This window comes from Manacus vitellinus, unplaced genomic scaffold, assembly GCF_001715985.3.
Source record: "Manacus vitellinus isolate BGI_N305 unplaced genomic scaffold, ASM171598v3 scaffold_13_pilon, whole genome shotgun sequence".
In the NCBI taxonomy this organism is placed as follows: domain Eukaryota; kingdom Metazoa; phylum Chordata; class Aves; order Passeriformes; family Pipridae; genus Manacus; species Manacus vitellinus.
This window is the reverse complement of record NW_021938999.1, coordinates 14,066,686-14,083,906: the sequence shown is the minus strand read 5'-3', so window position 1 is coordinate 14,083,906 and position 17,221 is coordinate 14,066,686. Positions and strand designations below refer to the sequence as shown.

General features: G+C 34.3%; 1 protein-coding gene across 1 annotated transcript in view; it reads left to right on the top strand.

Annotated features, from left to right (window-relative positions):
• CACNA2D1 (calcium voltage-gated channel auxiliary subunit alpha2delta 1) overlaps nucleotides 1-17,221 on the top strand; it is a 375,571-nt gene that overhangs the window by 332,144 nt on the left and 26,206 nt on the right. The window contains exons 20-27 of the mRNA XM_018068109.2: nucleotides 2,117-2,188; nucleotides 3,012-3,083; nucleotides 8,034-8,095; nucleotides 10,320-10,396; nucleotides 12,286-12,346; nucleotides 14,056-14,153; nucleotides 15,895-15,979; nucleotides 16,192-16,254. Of these exons, the coding sequence (XP_017923598.2) occupies nucleotides 2,117-2,188; nucleotides 3,012-3,083; nucleotides 8,034-8,095; nucleotides 10,320-10,396; nucleotides 12,286-12,346; nucleotides 14,056-14,153; nucleotides 15,895-15,979; nucleotides 16,192-16,254 (590 nt within the window). The remainder of the gene's footprint in view (nucleotides 1-2,116; nucleotides 2,189-3,011; nucleotides 3,084-8,033; nucleotides 8,096-10,319; nucleotides 10,397-12,285; nucleotides 12,347-14,055; nucleotides 14,154-15,894; nucleotides 15,980-16,191; nucleotides 16,255-17,221) is intronic.

Genomic DNA, 17,221 nt, shown 5'->3' with positions numbered 1-17,221 from the left:
TCTGTTCCTTTGTGTGTTGGAATGGAATGTGAACTTCATAAATGCCTCCCCTGCCATGCCAATGCCTTCATGCATGCTGTTTGGGTTTGACCATGCTATTCATTATCCATTGCATGTAAGATATGTAAATTTTTATTTATTTTTACATATTAGCCTTTTGCTGTTTATTTTGAGAGTGTGGATTTGTTGGTGGGTGGAAAGCAACGGCATAACAACGATTGAATTGCTTTGAAATAGTAGAGAGCATATGTTAATGCTATTATATTAGAGTTGCTAATTTTATCTACCATATATAAAAAGAAATGTAAAGACTTTCCTGAAGTTTGCAGTAAATATTTAAAAGAAATACCCAGAATCTTTGTCTGCAATCCTTCCAGTGCATATTCTCTTTCTGATAATAAATTTGTTGGCTTTTCACTTAGCAGACATTAAGTCTTACTTGCTAAGAACAGGAATATACCATAAATATGTACATTTTTTCCTCAAAAAAATGAAGGAATACTCTTATCTCTTCTAACACTATTCTGTATTATAGTCTTGAAAATAAGTGCTACTGTTAAATTCTTAGTGCTCCAGACTATTATATGAAGGCATTTTTTACCAGCTCTTCAGAGTATTGTTTTCTTCCAGTATGAACTGGAAATACATACATAAATTGTGATGAAACATGCTTGCATTCTTTAATAGAATAGTCACATGTACATTTGTCAGGTCACTTTGCCAGAGGATGTTAGGATAGAAGGAATATAATCATAATTTTGAAGGAAGAGACTTTAGTCTACCCTGTAAATGTAATATAGGTAAATCACTGAAATCTCTTAAAAATGTAATTGTCGGAAATTACACTAGTCTTGAAATAATAGTGTCAGCTAATGAGAAATTTTGTGTTGCTAATTGTATGAGAAACAGTGCTCAATTACTGAGAAAACTAGGTCTTGAGATCCTTTCATATATGAACTGGGCTATTACACAAAGCAAATAATTATCAGTCTAAAAAATTTCATTTTCTACTCTGAACTGTCGTATTTAAATGGTTAAATAATATATCGTCATACTCCTTTTTCTAAAGAAATGCACTCACTTTTAGCTTGGTGTGCTAAATAATTGGATTTATTATGCACTCACTTATTTAGCTGGGTGATGAAGATTGATGATTTTTACACCACACGCAATATAAAGTCAATGAGGCCTTGGCAAAATTGCTAAAAAAAAGTCGGATTCCTTACAATTCATACAGAAAGTGGCTTTGGCCGAGTAAGTGCAGATTGCAACTGAGAAAGGAGCTGAGGCTGGAGGGTGGTCTGACCTTGTTCAGCAGAGCTACAGTGGTCTTCCCACATTCCTTTGGGGCCAGGGTTACTGCAAATGCAGACCACCAAAATTCTCTGCACTTTATAGTTGAAGGTTGACATCATCTACATTCCTTAAGTCTGGAAGCTTGTGTTTCAGTATTTCTGTGCTACAGGTTTCCATCTCCTAAATTGAGATAACAGTACTGATGTCAAGAGAAATGCTTTCAAAACTGCAAGGTTTTCAGGGAAGTCCTGTAATGCTGACAATAAAGTGGGGTTTGTTTTTTATAGAATGCAAATAATTTGCTTTAATTGCTGCCTTTTTGAGTCTTGAACCATAGTCCACTCCCAGTCATATCAGCAAGTCTGTAATCTGCTCTTGGCAAAATTGCAGAAGAGTACAGTTGGCTGTACCTATCTTATTGGAAAACACTCCCAAATTTATCTCTCCCTTCTTGGGGGGCAGGACATCTAGTGAGACTTCATATCTGTGCTTTCTCTGATGTGTCTGCTCCCACCCTGTACAATCTGTAACATACCAGAAGAAGGGGAAGCAGCATCCCAGCACGAGACCCATACATAAAAGGCTGTGGACAAACACCAGCAATTACTGTTAATTTGATTTGCACTTAGTCAATTAACCTCTCTAATCCAAAAAAATAAAATAAATGAGAAAGGGCCACTAGTAGTGCTACAAGAGATTAAAACAGATGGGTAAGTAAACACAGTTAAGTGGGTTATCTTGGAATGAAAGGATTAGAATGATTTGTAACATTACAGTACTCTGTCTTTATTATTTGACCATTCAATATCTTCTGCTTCAGAATCCTAAATCCCAGGAGCCTGTTACACTGGATTTTCTAGATGCTGAATTGGAAAATGATATTAAAGTTGAGGTAAATAACCTATTTTCTTAGTACTTATTGCTGCTTGTATTTCACCATATAATAACTGAGAGGCGATAAATGTTCTAGATTTTGAATGAAAATCTATTTCACTATAAATCTGAATTTTAAATTTGACAAGAAGATGACTTTATAGAGATAAAATTATAATTAGACAAATTAAGTTCCAGTATTATTTGTAGGCAAGGGCAATGAATTATATTCCTCTCATTTTGAATGATGCCATGATTGCTATTTAAATTATTCTTCTTCATAAAGTAACAATTCCTAGGAAGGTGAGAGAGATAGAATTTTTTTTTTAAAATGGAACACTTTTTAATAGAATATCAAAATACTACTTGAAATATTTTAGGAGTGTTTTCCTATCTCTTATTAAGGCAAGATTATTCCTGTGGTGAGAAAGAGAACTGAGAAAAAAAGTTAAGTGTTGACAACAAGTTAATTCCTCTGTATATTTTTCAGTTACTGATTTTGTAATACATTCAGAAATCAGAATTTTTTCACTTAGTTTGAAATTGTTCTTTCATGACATTAACCGGCATTCCTCAGTATCTGTCAAATTCTGTCTTAAGTTTTTTTGAAATGGCTACTTCAGAGACAAGTTTCTCTCGAACTGGTACAAAAATGTTTTTGTGAATCAATGTTACTTGTGCTGGGAGGCACAAGAAATGCTAGACAAAAGGTGTGCCTTTCATATGCATTACTGTTTTCTGTGTTTCTGTGAAATATTTTGAACACTGAAAAGATAATTCATGTAAAATGCAACCCTTATACCTTCTTTCTTTTCCTTTTCCCTTTTCTCCCATGCTAATAGATTCGGAAAAAAATGATAGATGGAGAAAGTGGAGAAAAAACTTTTGAAACACTGGTCAAGTCCCAAGATGAGGTAAGAAAGGAACACAAGGAATTACATTTACAGGAACAAACCAAACCAGAAAAATACTGAGAAATGGTGAAATGCTGTGATGTAACATTTTTTAATGACAGTTTTTACCATTTTTCCCTCTAGATTTGCTATTTTGACTGGCTTATAGTAAAAAAAAAATATGTTCTTATGAAAAAAAGAATTGTTTTGTTTCTTGGTTTCTTTGGTGCATCATTAATCAGGCAGTTGTTGATGAGGTCTTACACTCTGTTCACCAGGAAATGGACCCAGCCTACTTCTCTGTATGAATCCCAAAACAAAGTGCTTAATTTGCTTGTGGAGATGTGTGAGGATGGGTTTGGTAGTTTATATTGTGGTTGAATGGGAAGAAAGTAGTGAGAAAAAAATTAAAATTTTTATGCCATAAATGAAGACTATTTGGGATAAGGAAATTCATCTTACAGTTATATCATGTACTTTCCAAATAGCTTGTTGAGTTCTTTATTTTCTTGTCCAAAATGCTTGTTCCTGATAAACATTGCTGCTGTTTTCTTTAATACATAGAAACATTTCCTAGTAATACCAAATATTCAAAATTGATCCTTACATTTGTGCTCTACTTCTCTGGGACCTTAATGAGAAGAAATGATTACTGGTGTTCTGAAGGAGCAGTTCTGGCCAGAGTATGCCCCTCAGTTACAGTTGTACAACAGCTTTTTGAAATTTTTTACTCTGAATATAAACTATCTTGAAGATAGCTAATTTAATGATTTAGCAGACACTGCACATCCGTATATATAAGCACACTTTAACAATACTTGGCAGAATTTCTTGGAACTGCAGTTAATTTTCCATGTATGATATTAGCTGTCCTTTCCTGTTGATCTCCTGTAACTTTGATATTGCAACAACTCTGCTGTTCGTACTTGTGTCAGAATGTTCCAGAAGAAATTTCCTCCTTCTCACAAGACATATGATGCAGAAAGAAACTAATCAGGTTAAGTCGATAGGAAACAGGCCTTGGAGAATAGAGTGGGTTTATTCTGTTAAAAACAACACATTCCTTACTTATATTCCATTCAATGTCTTAACTGGTATTAACTTTTAAACTACTCCCAATACTGAGCAGTCCCTTTTACCACTTCTCTGAATCAATCCTACATGGAGGGAAGATTCTTATATACTTGTTCTCACTTTGACAGAAAAAAGTGGTTTGTATTCCTAGTCTATTCTTGCTTTAAACATGGTAGAAACTTACTTGTCTTCGTGGGTGAAAATTAGTAGCAGAGCCCATGTTGTCTTTGCTAAATGAGACTGAAAATGGAGGAGAATTTTCTCAAACGTCTCGATAATTCATCCGTGCTGTGATTTCAGAATGTCTAGTTCATGGTCACTTGGATCTGCAACAGGCCTTTGGAGACATACTTAGAAGTATTGAAAGGCTGCAATAAGGTCTCCCTGGAGTCTTCTCTTCTCCAGGCTGAACAACGCCAACTCTCTCAGCCTGTCTTCATAGGAGAGGTGCTCCAGCCCTCTCACCATACTTGTGCCCTTCATCTGAATCTACCACAACAGGTCTATGTCTTTTGTTTACTGATGACCCAAAGATGGATGTCTCATAACCATTCCTCGGCTTCTTAGTATCTGTACTGGATCTGACAAAGCATTCTGCTTCTGATTGTGTAATTTAATAGGAATGCAAATAAGGACAGGTCACCAATCTCAAGTTCTTCAAAACTGTGCAAGGTGATCTTAGCTGAAAGATGATTATAGTGATGATCATATAATCATATAGACAGCAGAACTACATTAATCTCTATGAGGAAAACCAAGTCAACTCAAACCTTACACACTTAAGTTGTCCAGATATAAAGCATACCTTAAAGTTATGGTCCTTGACCCTGTGGAGTCCCATGATCTCATTAAACATGCCCACACTAATTCTCTGTATCCAACTTCATACTGCCTTTCACCTCTTCCCATGTTCCTCTAAAGCAGAGACCTGTATCAGCAGTCCCCTTACCTTCTATCAGGACTCTGTTGTGTGCTTTCTCAGAGTAAAATGCCAAAACAAAGCTTTACAATGCTGCTTTACAATCTCTGGGTCAATCCCGCTATGTGAAAAAAAAATGTGTCTTTTCCTGAGTGGTTCCACTGGTGGAGGGTGGTGAACAAATACACCCTTTCTAGGGCAGAGAAGATAAGCCCTCTTGGATGTCAGTTCTGCTCCCTCATCTGTGTCATGAGCCCATGCTGTTTAAGACGCCACCAGCATGTTCCTTGAAGGGAGAGTTGGTCACTCCTGACCCACTGTCAGAGAGTCCCAATTCCTGCTGGCATCTGTGCTGAGGATAAACTGCTCCAGAAAGGAGAGACTCCATGCTGGGACATTTTCAGATTTATGTTGTTCTGTTTAAGGAGTTCCTTTCCAAGCCTATGGGTGAAAAGGGCTCTGTGTAGGTGGTCAGAAGATGGAGGGTTAGAAGGTCGCAAAAATACAATAACATGGTTAGGGTTGTACAAGAAATTGCTTTAATGGCAAACATGTTGAAGAGATTTCAGGTTGTTCTTACATTTCTCAGGCTTTCTGATACAAAAGACCTGAAACAGTAGGTCCTGCAATTCTTTGCCCAAAGAGGGAGAGAGGGAAGCATTGCAAATGCTGAAGTCGGTTACAGCACCCGGGCAGGAGGGAGGAATGTAACATCCCTGGGTGCGTGAGAATGTGCCAGTTACACACGGGCCAGACCACAGTCTGTGTTTGAATAGAATATCCCAAGCCTTTTGATCCCAGATGCTTCAAGTGCCAATGAAATGAATTACCCTCACCTTCCCTTGCATCATGGCCCAAGATTTTTTTCCTCTACCCAGAGCTCTCTGAGAGAAGGGAGCAGCCAGAGCTGGCTGGCAATGATGGCTGCTTCAGGCCATTGCACCCTCCCAGCTCCAGGCTGCTGGAACCAGAATAAAACTGCTTTAAACCACGGGCCATGCATGAGCCATGGATCACTTAGCACTTGATAGCTTCATATATTTTCTTATAAAAAGGGCTGATGTGGTCGGTTGCTCTGAACTGACAGTTGTAGTCTTCAGGCTTCAAATTTATGTTCTTTTTGTTTTGCTTTTTGGTTTAAGTTTGCATTGCTTTCCTTTTGTATTGCAGCTGACCCCAGCAGTGTCTTGGGAGATGACTTCATACTACAGCATAGAGACTGGACTTGTAGCGAGTGTGGGTGGGGTGCGCTGGAGTCTCCCAAGGCCTCAGGGGCTTTCCAACTAACAGAGAAGATGCCATAGGAACAAAAGCATTGCCACATTTGGCAGCCGGGGTGGGCAGTAGTGAAAACCAAAGGGTCACAAAAGCTGCAATAACATGTGTGGGTTCTTTGGCAGAGATAGCTGGGGATGAGATGATCTCAGACCACTCAATAATGAAGTAGGCAAAGGTAAATGGGAGCTGATGTATGAGGACGTGTGATGGGTTACCTTTGAAGGAAGGTCTCAACCAATTTGCTTTCAAGCATACTCACAAAAGGATTTAAAAACAGCCCAGTTCTTCTCTTCCTTCCCTCCCACCTTGGGCACTGCTTTTCTTTTGTGGAGATACCTGGTGTGTGACCCATGACCCTGTGCCCGATTTGGAGGGACTGCCAGCACTAGGTTCAAATGTCTACTTAGTCTTAAGCTGAAGTAATAGTATGGGCACATCATTGAATATAAGTAGGCTTGGCTAGGAATCTCTTCAGCCATCTTTTTACCTTAAATGTGAAATATATCAGGTCATTAGACACTGATATATACATCTTTTTTTCTGTTTTTCTTTTATCCTTTTTTGATTTTCTTTCCAAAATTGCTATTAAATTATTTACACTGTCATTCTGTACTGAAAAGCAGTCATCAGGTAATGAGAAGATTTCGATTTATAAGTCAAATAAGACACTTCTTTTCCACAGTCATGGTAGTTTTCTCACTGTCCTTTTACCACAGGGAAAGAAAGAGGGCAGAGATATACCTGTGGTACCTTTCACCAATGTTTGTAATGTTTCAGTGCAACAGCTGTATAGTCTTCATTGCTGGCATACTTACAAAACTCTGATTGTAAAATAATGATATAATATGTTGCAGCTGGCATAAAATTATAGTTTTCAAAGTGAAAAACTGAGTAAAACAATGTCAGCCAGGTGGATTCATGATTAAATCTATGGGGAACTGTGGGACTGTGATATGACACTATTTTTCATACCACGAGAAAACAAATGGTAAAGCTTATTCTAATGTATTAAGTTATTTAAAAATAAACATTTACTTCAGTGTTTATTTTTTTCCCAAATCCAAGGCCCTTTTAACAAGATTAGAAACACATGTAAGTTCAGCATAGGGTGTCTGTACAATCAAGATTACCTAGCTGTGCCTGTAATTATGATTCAAATTTAAATGCATTTAGCCAGTACTGCCAGTACATGAAAGCACAGGCACTGGGTGTTTTTTGATGTTAAAGATTTTGTAGGTAAGCCTTTTTTCAACTGAGTTTTGGGGATTTTTTGGTCGTTTTTTTTTCTATTCATAGTTTAACTGCAAAATGATCCATAAAAGAGATAATTTTTTTTTTATTGAATTGAAATCACATAGAAAAAGGTTTGCATATGTCTGGGTAATGATTTTTAAAGGGAAAATTATAGATCATGTTTGTCTGGTTTTATTTAAATTTACATTCCACTAATGTTCAATAAATATAGTTATAGTTATATATATATAGTTATATAGTTACATAGTTGATTCTTTTGCAAAATATACATTTGGAAAATATTTAAGAAAAGGAGCTGCAGCTCAACTCATGCTTTTAGCAAAAAAAAAATAATACAAATCCGACAGATTTTTCTTTAATTTAACACTGTATTTCTTAAAGAAAGGTCATACTTGTTGAAGATCCAGAGTTTAAAAATTTATTTTTTTACTAATATCTCTTTATAGAGGTATATTGATAAAGGAAACAGAACATATACATGGACTGCTGTGAATGGCACTGATTACAGGTAACTCACTTCACTGACTTCCTTTGCTTAGTTTAATGTTCTTTTGGATTATTTTGGTTAATATTTTCAGCATTACATTTTCTATACTAGCTAAATCAGGACAAGATGATCTTTGTATTCAGGCCTGTAGGATTTTCTGGGTTCCTTTACAGATTTCCTTGTTGCTCTAAGGACTAGAACCTCATTTTTTGTCCAATTTTTGAGATTTATGTAGGAAAAAACATTATTTATAATTGATGTTAAGAATCACTTTTCCTCCTACTTGCTGTATCACAGTATGCTTTGATTCTTACATACCTTCTGTTAGATTCTCCCTCTTATTTCAACTTTTCTTTACACTATCTCCATGTACCTGCTTTAATATATGTATTAAAAAGAAAGATGCAATGTTTTGGTCTAAATAAAAAAATGTGACCTGTTTTATGTAAACACTTTTCAGTCACAGTCATTGCTTATAACATGATCTTTCTAACCTTCATATGGGACCTTAGGAGCAGGAGCTGTGCTACTGGTTATCTCTGAAATCTGAATCTATTTTTGACAAGTTTAACTAATTAGCATGGATTCTGCTTTGTATGTAAAAATTACCTGGTCAATGGCAGCAGGATCAAATGAAATAATGGGCAAAAACATCCCCCCTTGAATGCAACACTGGCACTGTATATTATTTCAAAATCATTTAAGCACACAGCTCTGTAACATTAGAAAGAATGTAGAAACTACATTATCCAAAACAAGATAGGGTTTACCAAGTCCCAGAAAAGTTAAACTACTCTAGTTCAAAACTTCATGGTACAAATATTGAGTCAAATATTTACCAGAAGTCTGTTTTTGTTGTGGTGAATTACAGTAGTCCTCAGCCAAGTTGGATCCCAGGTTACAGTCCCTGAGAATGCAAACATTAATTTGTATATAAAAACAAACAAATCAGTTTTAACAAGAGAATGTAAACCTAGGATCTTTTAGTCACCATCCCATTTTTCTGTTGAACTGCCTCTATCTTTATAGAAGAAAATGAAGTTTTTTATCAGACTGCCATCTAGCAATCTTTAGAGAAATACATTTGATTTATATGACTTCTTGGTTCCTCCTGAGCTCCCTGGCATGAGGTACAGCAATAAATCCATGGAGTATCGTTACAGAAAACCTATTAAACATAAAATTATAGATTTTAATTAGCAATTTCTGCTAGCAGTAACTGTTAATGACAGGTAAACTACCACTGATTTCCCTAGAGGAGAATTGGTAGAAGGCTATCACTAAATATTCAGCAATCTCACTCACATTCTGTTTAAATGGCAAATGTGCCATTAAAGGTCAGCTCCTTTATGGCTCAATTGTAAAACTTTTTTAATGTTAATTTCTGCAGGTATCCATTAGAAACTGTTGCAGTTCTGCACAGATGAAATCCAAGTGCGAAAATTAAGGATGCGACCTGGCAGATGATGATACCTATTTAATGATTACTCATACTTTCTGTCCTTTACATACCTTTTTAGACCTGAACTCTTCTACATATATATTGAATTTAGCTGCAAATAGTCTTATATGTTTTGAACAAAAATAAATATAACCTAAAAGAAAATATGTGGCAAATCTCTGCAAGTCTTAAAATGATATTACACAATTATGCTCAAAAGTTATTAGTGGTGACTGCATGATTAAAAACATATTTTGGATCTTGACTATAATGTGAATTCAAGTATTGCCAGATGCATTTTCTAATGAATATTGATAGTTGCTTTATTAGTGGAAGGAGATTCTCTCATTAAATTATGTGTGCAAATCTGTGCAGTACTAAATGATGTTTTTGCAGTCAGCGATCACTGTACATGTTACACTGGGATGTTAAATGTGTCAGAGGGAAATACAAGAAATAATTTATTTTTTTTTTTATTTGCAATTATTTGGAAATTCCTTACCTATCTGTTAAAAAATGCATTTATACTTAAAAATATAAATAAGAATGAAAGTAAATACAGGGAAGCTCAGGACTGACATAAACCTACTCATGTCTCTTACAAAGTGTGAGACTGGTATGTCACTGTGTGACCATCTCATCATCTCATCTCATCTCATCATCTCATCTCATCTCATCTCATCATCTCATCTCATAATGATCCAATCTCCAAACTTATTGATTGCTTTCAAAACACAGAGAAGCTGAAAGTGGAAAACTGCTGGAAATAACATAATTGCTTTACTTGTCTAATTTCTATTGCAGCTTGGCATTGGTGTTACCATCATACAGCTTTTATTATATTAAAGCCAAAATAGAAGAACCAATAACTCAAGCCAAATGTAAGTACTGTAAAGGTTTCCTGGTTTTGTCTAGTATTGCCAAGTCTCAGATTCACTTAAAAAGCAATGTTTGAAATTCATAACTTTTGTGGAATTCACTGATGTTATCATGATGTACCCAAAATCTGCAGCAATGATTCTAATCCATTGTAACATTCAAGGTGCAAGAAATATTCTATAAAAATAGAATATGTGCAGGTACCCCAGTTCCACTGACAATCCCTTCCTCCTTGCTCTGTGCCTATAGAATCATTGCTTTGTGTATCCTCTGTTGCTGTCATTTTAAGGGTCTGGATACCGGGTTTTTTTCATTCTATTAGCAAAATGTAGTGATATAGACTATGATAATAAAGCATTTTTTGTATTTTAGTTACTATATAATATTTAGCAGATGACCTCTGCTGCCTGTAGGAATAAAGCAGTGTGAAAGCCCTGTGTGGTTTGGCTTGCAGTTAGGCTTTTATTTTGCATTTTACATATAGTTTTAGTGGACATTTGTATTCTGTTTTTAGATTAGACTAATTTCAAGCCATTTACCAATTCTGGAGAGATAGCTAGAAATTACACTTGTCAATATTGAAATGCTATTTGTTTATTATATGTAGTCTAGATAGTACATGAAATAGAACCTATCACAGCCTTTTAACTTTATACTTAGAACAAGTATGTAGTTAAATAGAAAGTTAGAAAAGCACAATGAAACTCTGACAGACATAAATACTGTTAGTTTAGAGAAAAATTGGTAGCACTATATCACTTTCCTCTACCATTTCCTCCTGCATATGAAGTCGGATATGGCAACTTTTTAATAATCAGTGATTTATTTTGTAACTTTGTCCAATAGTAAGCAGTTTAAAATTAAAGTTTTAAGGAAAGAATATGGTTATCTTGATGGATTAGATCTTCTGGTTTTGCACTTATATCAATCTAACCTGCAAAACAGACCCTTGAAATAGCCACAGTATATAGAAGGTACTGAGAAATAAGTGAGAAGGGCATATTCTTCAGTCTTCAGAGATGTTTGTCCTTTTTTTTCCAGACTATAGCTGTATGTAAATTGAACCTTTGATCTATCTATGTACAATATTTTTATTCAAGGGGCTGTTTGAATAAAATATTGGTTTGTGACCCCTTGTGCTTTACCCTGTTTTTTTCTGTTTCCCTGCTTTCTCTTTCTGATGGATAGTCACAATCAAAAAGGGCAAGTATATTCTTGTTGCTCAATTTCCTTCTGTTTACTGCAGTTGATATTTTTCACTTATATTCCTATTCCTACTGGATATTCTCCTCTGTATTACTCACCTCAGGATTTTCTCCATAATCATTGGGTACCATAGCAATAGAAAGGGGAAAAAAAGTGAAGTATTTTTCTGTTTTCATGCACATTTCAATATGTTGCTAATCTCTAATCCTTCTTTGTCTGGTCCTATCAATGTTCAGTGATATCAGCTATTAAAACCATTATTTTCAGTAGGATTGACAGTGATGTTAAAACAATTGAAGTTTTTAAAGTGTATCGCAGAAAATAGTAGTAGAATTTTTCTTCATTTTCTAACAAATTAGTGTCCCAGATATTTCTTTGTATCGGATTGTAATTCTAATGAAAACATCTCATATGTTTTCATGTTGTCATGCTAATTAAATGTCCCCTTTAAACAAATTGTTAGATATATCTTCTTGTTTCCAGATGTATGTTGTATATAAGATAATTGCTTCCTATACTGTGAAATACTGAGATGTACACAGTATATTAGTAGGAAAGTGTCTCAAAATAAACATTTCTTTCTAAATTCATGGATGCATGCCAAAGTTAACCTAGTAGTTTGAGAAGAGAAATGATGGCAAAAATCCTAATTCACTTACTTGGTGTTTACTCTTCATCTTTGTAGTTTCAGAAACACTGAAGCTTGATCATTTTGATGAAGCTGGCTATACGTTTATAGCACCAAGGTTAGTTAATTTCCCAATAATAAGTATTATTTCAGCAAACAGGCATTTGATCAGATTAATGGCGCATAAAAAATACAGACTTGACCAATAAAGTTTCATTTTGGTAAAAAATTGTCTATCTTCTTGCTGGAAAGTAAATAGCATCTTCAGGCTCTGATTCCTGTTTATATCAATCAAAGAGAGATGTAAAATCTGATATAGTTTTTTTAATGGAAAACTTATACATGTGAGTTCATTTCTTATGGTTCTGACTTTTAAGATTTTACAACTTTGTACCTTAGGCTCTCATTTTTAAAATAAGTTCCATAATACCTATGTCAAGATGTTTCCCAGCTTCAAGACGAAGGGTTTCAAAGCTCTCTATCACTTAAGGATGAGTTAATTTTTGATTAATTGAACATAAAAATTATTAAGTGATTGAAAATTTATTAAATTCATTAGTTCCCTGGGGCTTTTTATGTGAAATTGTACAGACCTTGTTGGCCTTTTAAATTTATGTTTGCAAGGGAAACCTAGTATGATAAACAGTTTTTAAAAATTGTGTGTCTAAAAGATAGTTATGATATATAAAGGAAATGTTGTACAGTTAAGATCAGTTGAGAATTTTTGCATTCCTTACTCATCTGATAATTTTCTATATATGTTTAAATTTCAATTAATAGATTGATTTCCATTACTAGATTGATGGTATGTAAAATTCTTCTATCTTAAAATGTATCTCAGCTTAACTGTTTAATTTATTTTTCTGAAAGACTGAGGTTATTGATAATCAGTTGTACCAGTTAGCAGTTTCCAAAAAATCCCTAGTTGTTAGGCTGTCCTACATCAACAAAGTATGTTTGATATGTGGTTCTGTTTAAATGTGAATACTGGTATAGGAAGGCAAAGTCTGCCTATAGTATTTCAGGATTGTGGTGACATAAATAAAGGGTAATAAGACATCTTAGTCATATGAAATACTTGAACATACTTCTTTTGTTAGTAAAATTCATTAAATATTAAAAGCTCATTTAAAAAAGAGAGCCCTCTGCTTGACTGCTAAATACTCTCTACATTTTAATTAAAGTTGTTTAACGCCACTCACCATCCAATGTTTACTTCCAAAATACCCAGTGACTTTTATTTTGCTTGCTTGCATTGAGTGAATTACCTAATGATATAGTGTTTTATTACATGGTATAAAGAATAGTTTATTGTTTATCTGTTTTGCATATGTCAAAACAAAGAGTGTTTATATGTTTATGTTTATTAAAACTGCCTTTAATACTTCTTCCAAGTCCTATGGGTAATAGGTTCATAGATCTGGCCTTAGTTGAGCATGAAGTGACTATGTTTCACCAGCAGGCTCTGTACTTTCCAGTACAGTTTAACCTAGGAGCTGTTTAAATTCACTGGGCATTTTTATATTTAGTTTACAGATTATGATCTCCTAATTTCACAGTCCTGAGTTTTTTCTGGGAAACTATGCCCTATTTTCATACATGCAGTTTTCCTCTAAATCAGATTTAGGCAGGCACTTGAACACCTTATTTTCTGTAATGCCTGAAATAATTGTTACAGTCGTTATTCAGTATTGAACGTGGCAGTCAATTGGCACAGTAGTGGCAGCTTCCTCATCATAGTAGTACAATCCTACTGGGTTTTAGAATTGTCTGCTTTAGTAGCAAAGGGAACAAATCTGAGAAGGCTGATATTCTGTTGTTTTTCAGAGAATACTGTAATGATGTAAAAAAATCAGAAAACAACACTGAATTTCTATTAAATTTCAATGAATTTATTGACAGAAATACTCCAAGCAGTTCATCATGTAAGTATGCTTCTCAATTCACTGAAAGTTTTCCTTAGAAAAATACTTGCTAATAAATGAGAGGTCATGCTCAAATCCTGTGGGTTTGGTTTTTTAGTAGAAATATATCTGGTGTCAGGATTTTCTATCCAAGATAGAGATTGTAAAATTAGTTTGCAAGTTTTTGGCTCTATTTAAGAAAGTTTTCAGGGCATTTTGCATCCAGTGTTTTCCATAATTCCTCTCAGCATTCTGTTCAAGCATCGAATAACTACTGATTCTTTTTAATACACTCCAAATATTTTGAATTTATATTTTTTCACTTCAGCGTATAAGCCAAAGTCCCAAATTGACTCAAACTCTTGTAATGAAATCTTCAGTCTGCTTTCTTATCATTTTATTCCAAACTAAGTAAAGGAGTCCAGAACCAAAATAGCCAACTAGAACAAAAGATAAGGAGATTCTATTACTGGTTCACAAATAGGTTAAAGAGATCTCACTCGGGCTTGAATAGCTCAAGACCACAGATCCATGTAACTGCTGCAGTGGTGACCCTGAGCTTTGGGATTCATGTTTTGAAATAGGGCCTTAACCTCTGTTTAGAACAAACACTTTTGAATGAACCATCAGTAAGGTATTTAAGTCTTGTTCTCATGAAAAATTTGATGTTTGGATTTGGTTTTGCACACATACATCTGTTTAGCATTATTAGTAATTTATAAATAGTTGGAATAAACTTTTTTTTTTTTTTGTCTTGCATTCCTCAGGTTTTTTTAACATGTTTCTGTCAGGGATCACTGATCAGTTCAGAAAGGATCTCTCTGTTAGACCATGTAACTGGAGGAATGTGCACTTAGATATGAGATCTTCTCACAAAAGGCTATTTTTGTGTGTATGTGTAGGTGTTTGAGGTACTTTTTAGTAGGGTGATCTTATTCATTGACACATTGCTGACTGACTGAAATTTTGTTTGAATCCCTTGATTCAGCATTGAAAATGAAAGTGTTCACCTCCAATGACTAAAGCAGTTAATAACTAAAAATTCTAATTTAATATTCACTACCTATATAAGCAAATATTGAGGACACATTTAGTGATATTGTAGTAAACAACAGGGCTTAATAAGTAATTTTTCCAAAATTTTATCTACGTATTTCTATATTTCATTTTGGAATACATGTCAAAATTGGCTTTTTTCTTTTTTTTTTCCCTAATAATTAAGTTACTTTAAAAATAGTCTCCCTAATAAGAAAACAGTGTTAACTAAAGGAATGAATACCACTAAAAGCTAAAAATGCTTTTCAAAAGGAATAATCTATATACTATAAGAACTTTCTCTTCCAAAGTGGTATTGAAAAAGATACTTGAAAAGCACTGACTTCAAACCACCTTTTTAAAGAAATTTAAACATGACATCCCCTTAAAAAGATAAAAAGTGTTTTACTAAAAACATGCTTTAAAAATATTTCCAGATTTAAAATAGAGGTTTTGCAAAGCTGGGAACTATACCCTTATAACCTTACTTATTCCTATTACACAAGGATAAGTTTTTTAGGATACAATAAAGGAAATGTGTAAGTGAATTCAACAGTGTGAGAGCAATCTATTTCACACTAATTAATTGATGTAATTTGAAGTTGGCCAGTATGTCTAATAGAAATAGTCCAAATTTTGTGACTAGACAACTCAGAATTTCATTTTTGCCCTTTAATGCAACTCCATCTCATATGGTTTCAGATGAGTGCCTTAACTCTTTTGATAGGTAATACCGATATGGTCATTAGAGTTTTGCTGGATGCAGGATTTACAGATGAACTTGCCCGAAATTATTGGAGTAAAATGTCTCTGTAAGTATTCTTTTTATTGACTGTGAGTTTTTTAATGCATTTCATAGTTTGATTTTAAAATAATACACATCTGTGTGTATATACAGATATACAGTTAATGTTTACAAAGAATAGGTATTTAATTCACAATTATACACTTTAATGGCAATCCTTGACATAGGAACTTGTGAGAATTTCAGTGAGTTTTCATTTTAAATCTTATTTTTTTACAGTGATGGAGTTGTTGCACAATTTGTTGTTACAGATGGTGGAATTACTAGAGTATTCCCCAAAAGGTAAGAATTATTATAAAATAGTATAATATGATAATTTTGAAATATGAAAGGGTAGAATGTTAAACAGTGGATTTATTGAATGAAAAACTACAGTCTTCTACAGTCTAATCTGTACTGATAGTTAGGAAATGAATGGAATGTCTTGTTTTTCTTTGATTTTACCTGTGTCACTGCTTCAAACTGATTGGTAACATTATTTTCATGACAGGTCCTTGCAATCCAAGTTTCTAATCAGTGTAGAACAGCAATAAAGGCAATGCCCTTGTAGTAGCAGTGGGGCCCTGCTAATCCCTAATTACTCCCAAGCACCCAGTTGTTTGGCAGGCTGCAAATACTGGAAAGTAACAGGTGATTTATTTTTTTTTAAACTAAGATCAGGCCAAATGGTCCAGGGACTTCAAGAGAGAAAAATGTATCATTACCAGAGGACAAAAAGGGAATACGAAATTGGATTTATAATAAACTAGACACCCCCATGAGTAACTGGGAATAGTGAAGGCACCAGTAGAGACATACTGGTAAATGGTAGATTTATCTGTTTTCTTGGTTTATTCTGTGTTTCCCCCAAATGTGAAAATAACAACAAATTTTACTCCTCAGGTCAGTTTCTTTCCTATTTTGGGGTTATTAATGATATTAAATCTTTTAGGATTAAGCTCAAGAGATAGCATGGGCTGTAAAAGTTGGTTTAGAATTTCTTGTAAGTAGTGTTGCAGTTATATTTGACTCTATATATCTAAAAGTGATGAGACGGGATTCATATTGTTCCAAGAATACTATTTTCTTTTTTTTTCAAAAGTTTTTTGTTTTGTTTTGTTTTGTTTTTAAATAATGACACCTACCAGTTAACCGGTGAAAACTGACAAAATCTGAGGACTAGAAGAATGAATCTGACATTTTTTCCAACCGTGAAACATTAAAAGAAAATAACCTGCAGCACAACTTTAATGAGATTCTGTCTTTTTTG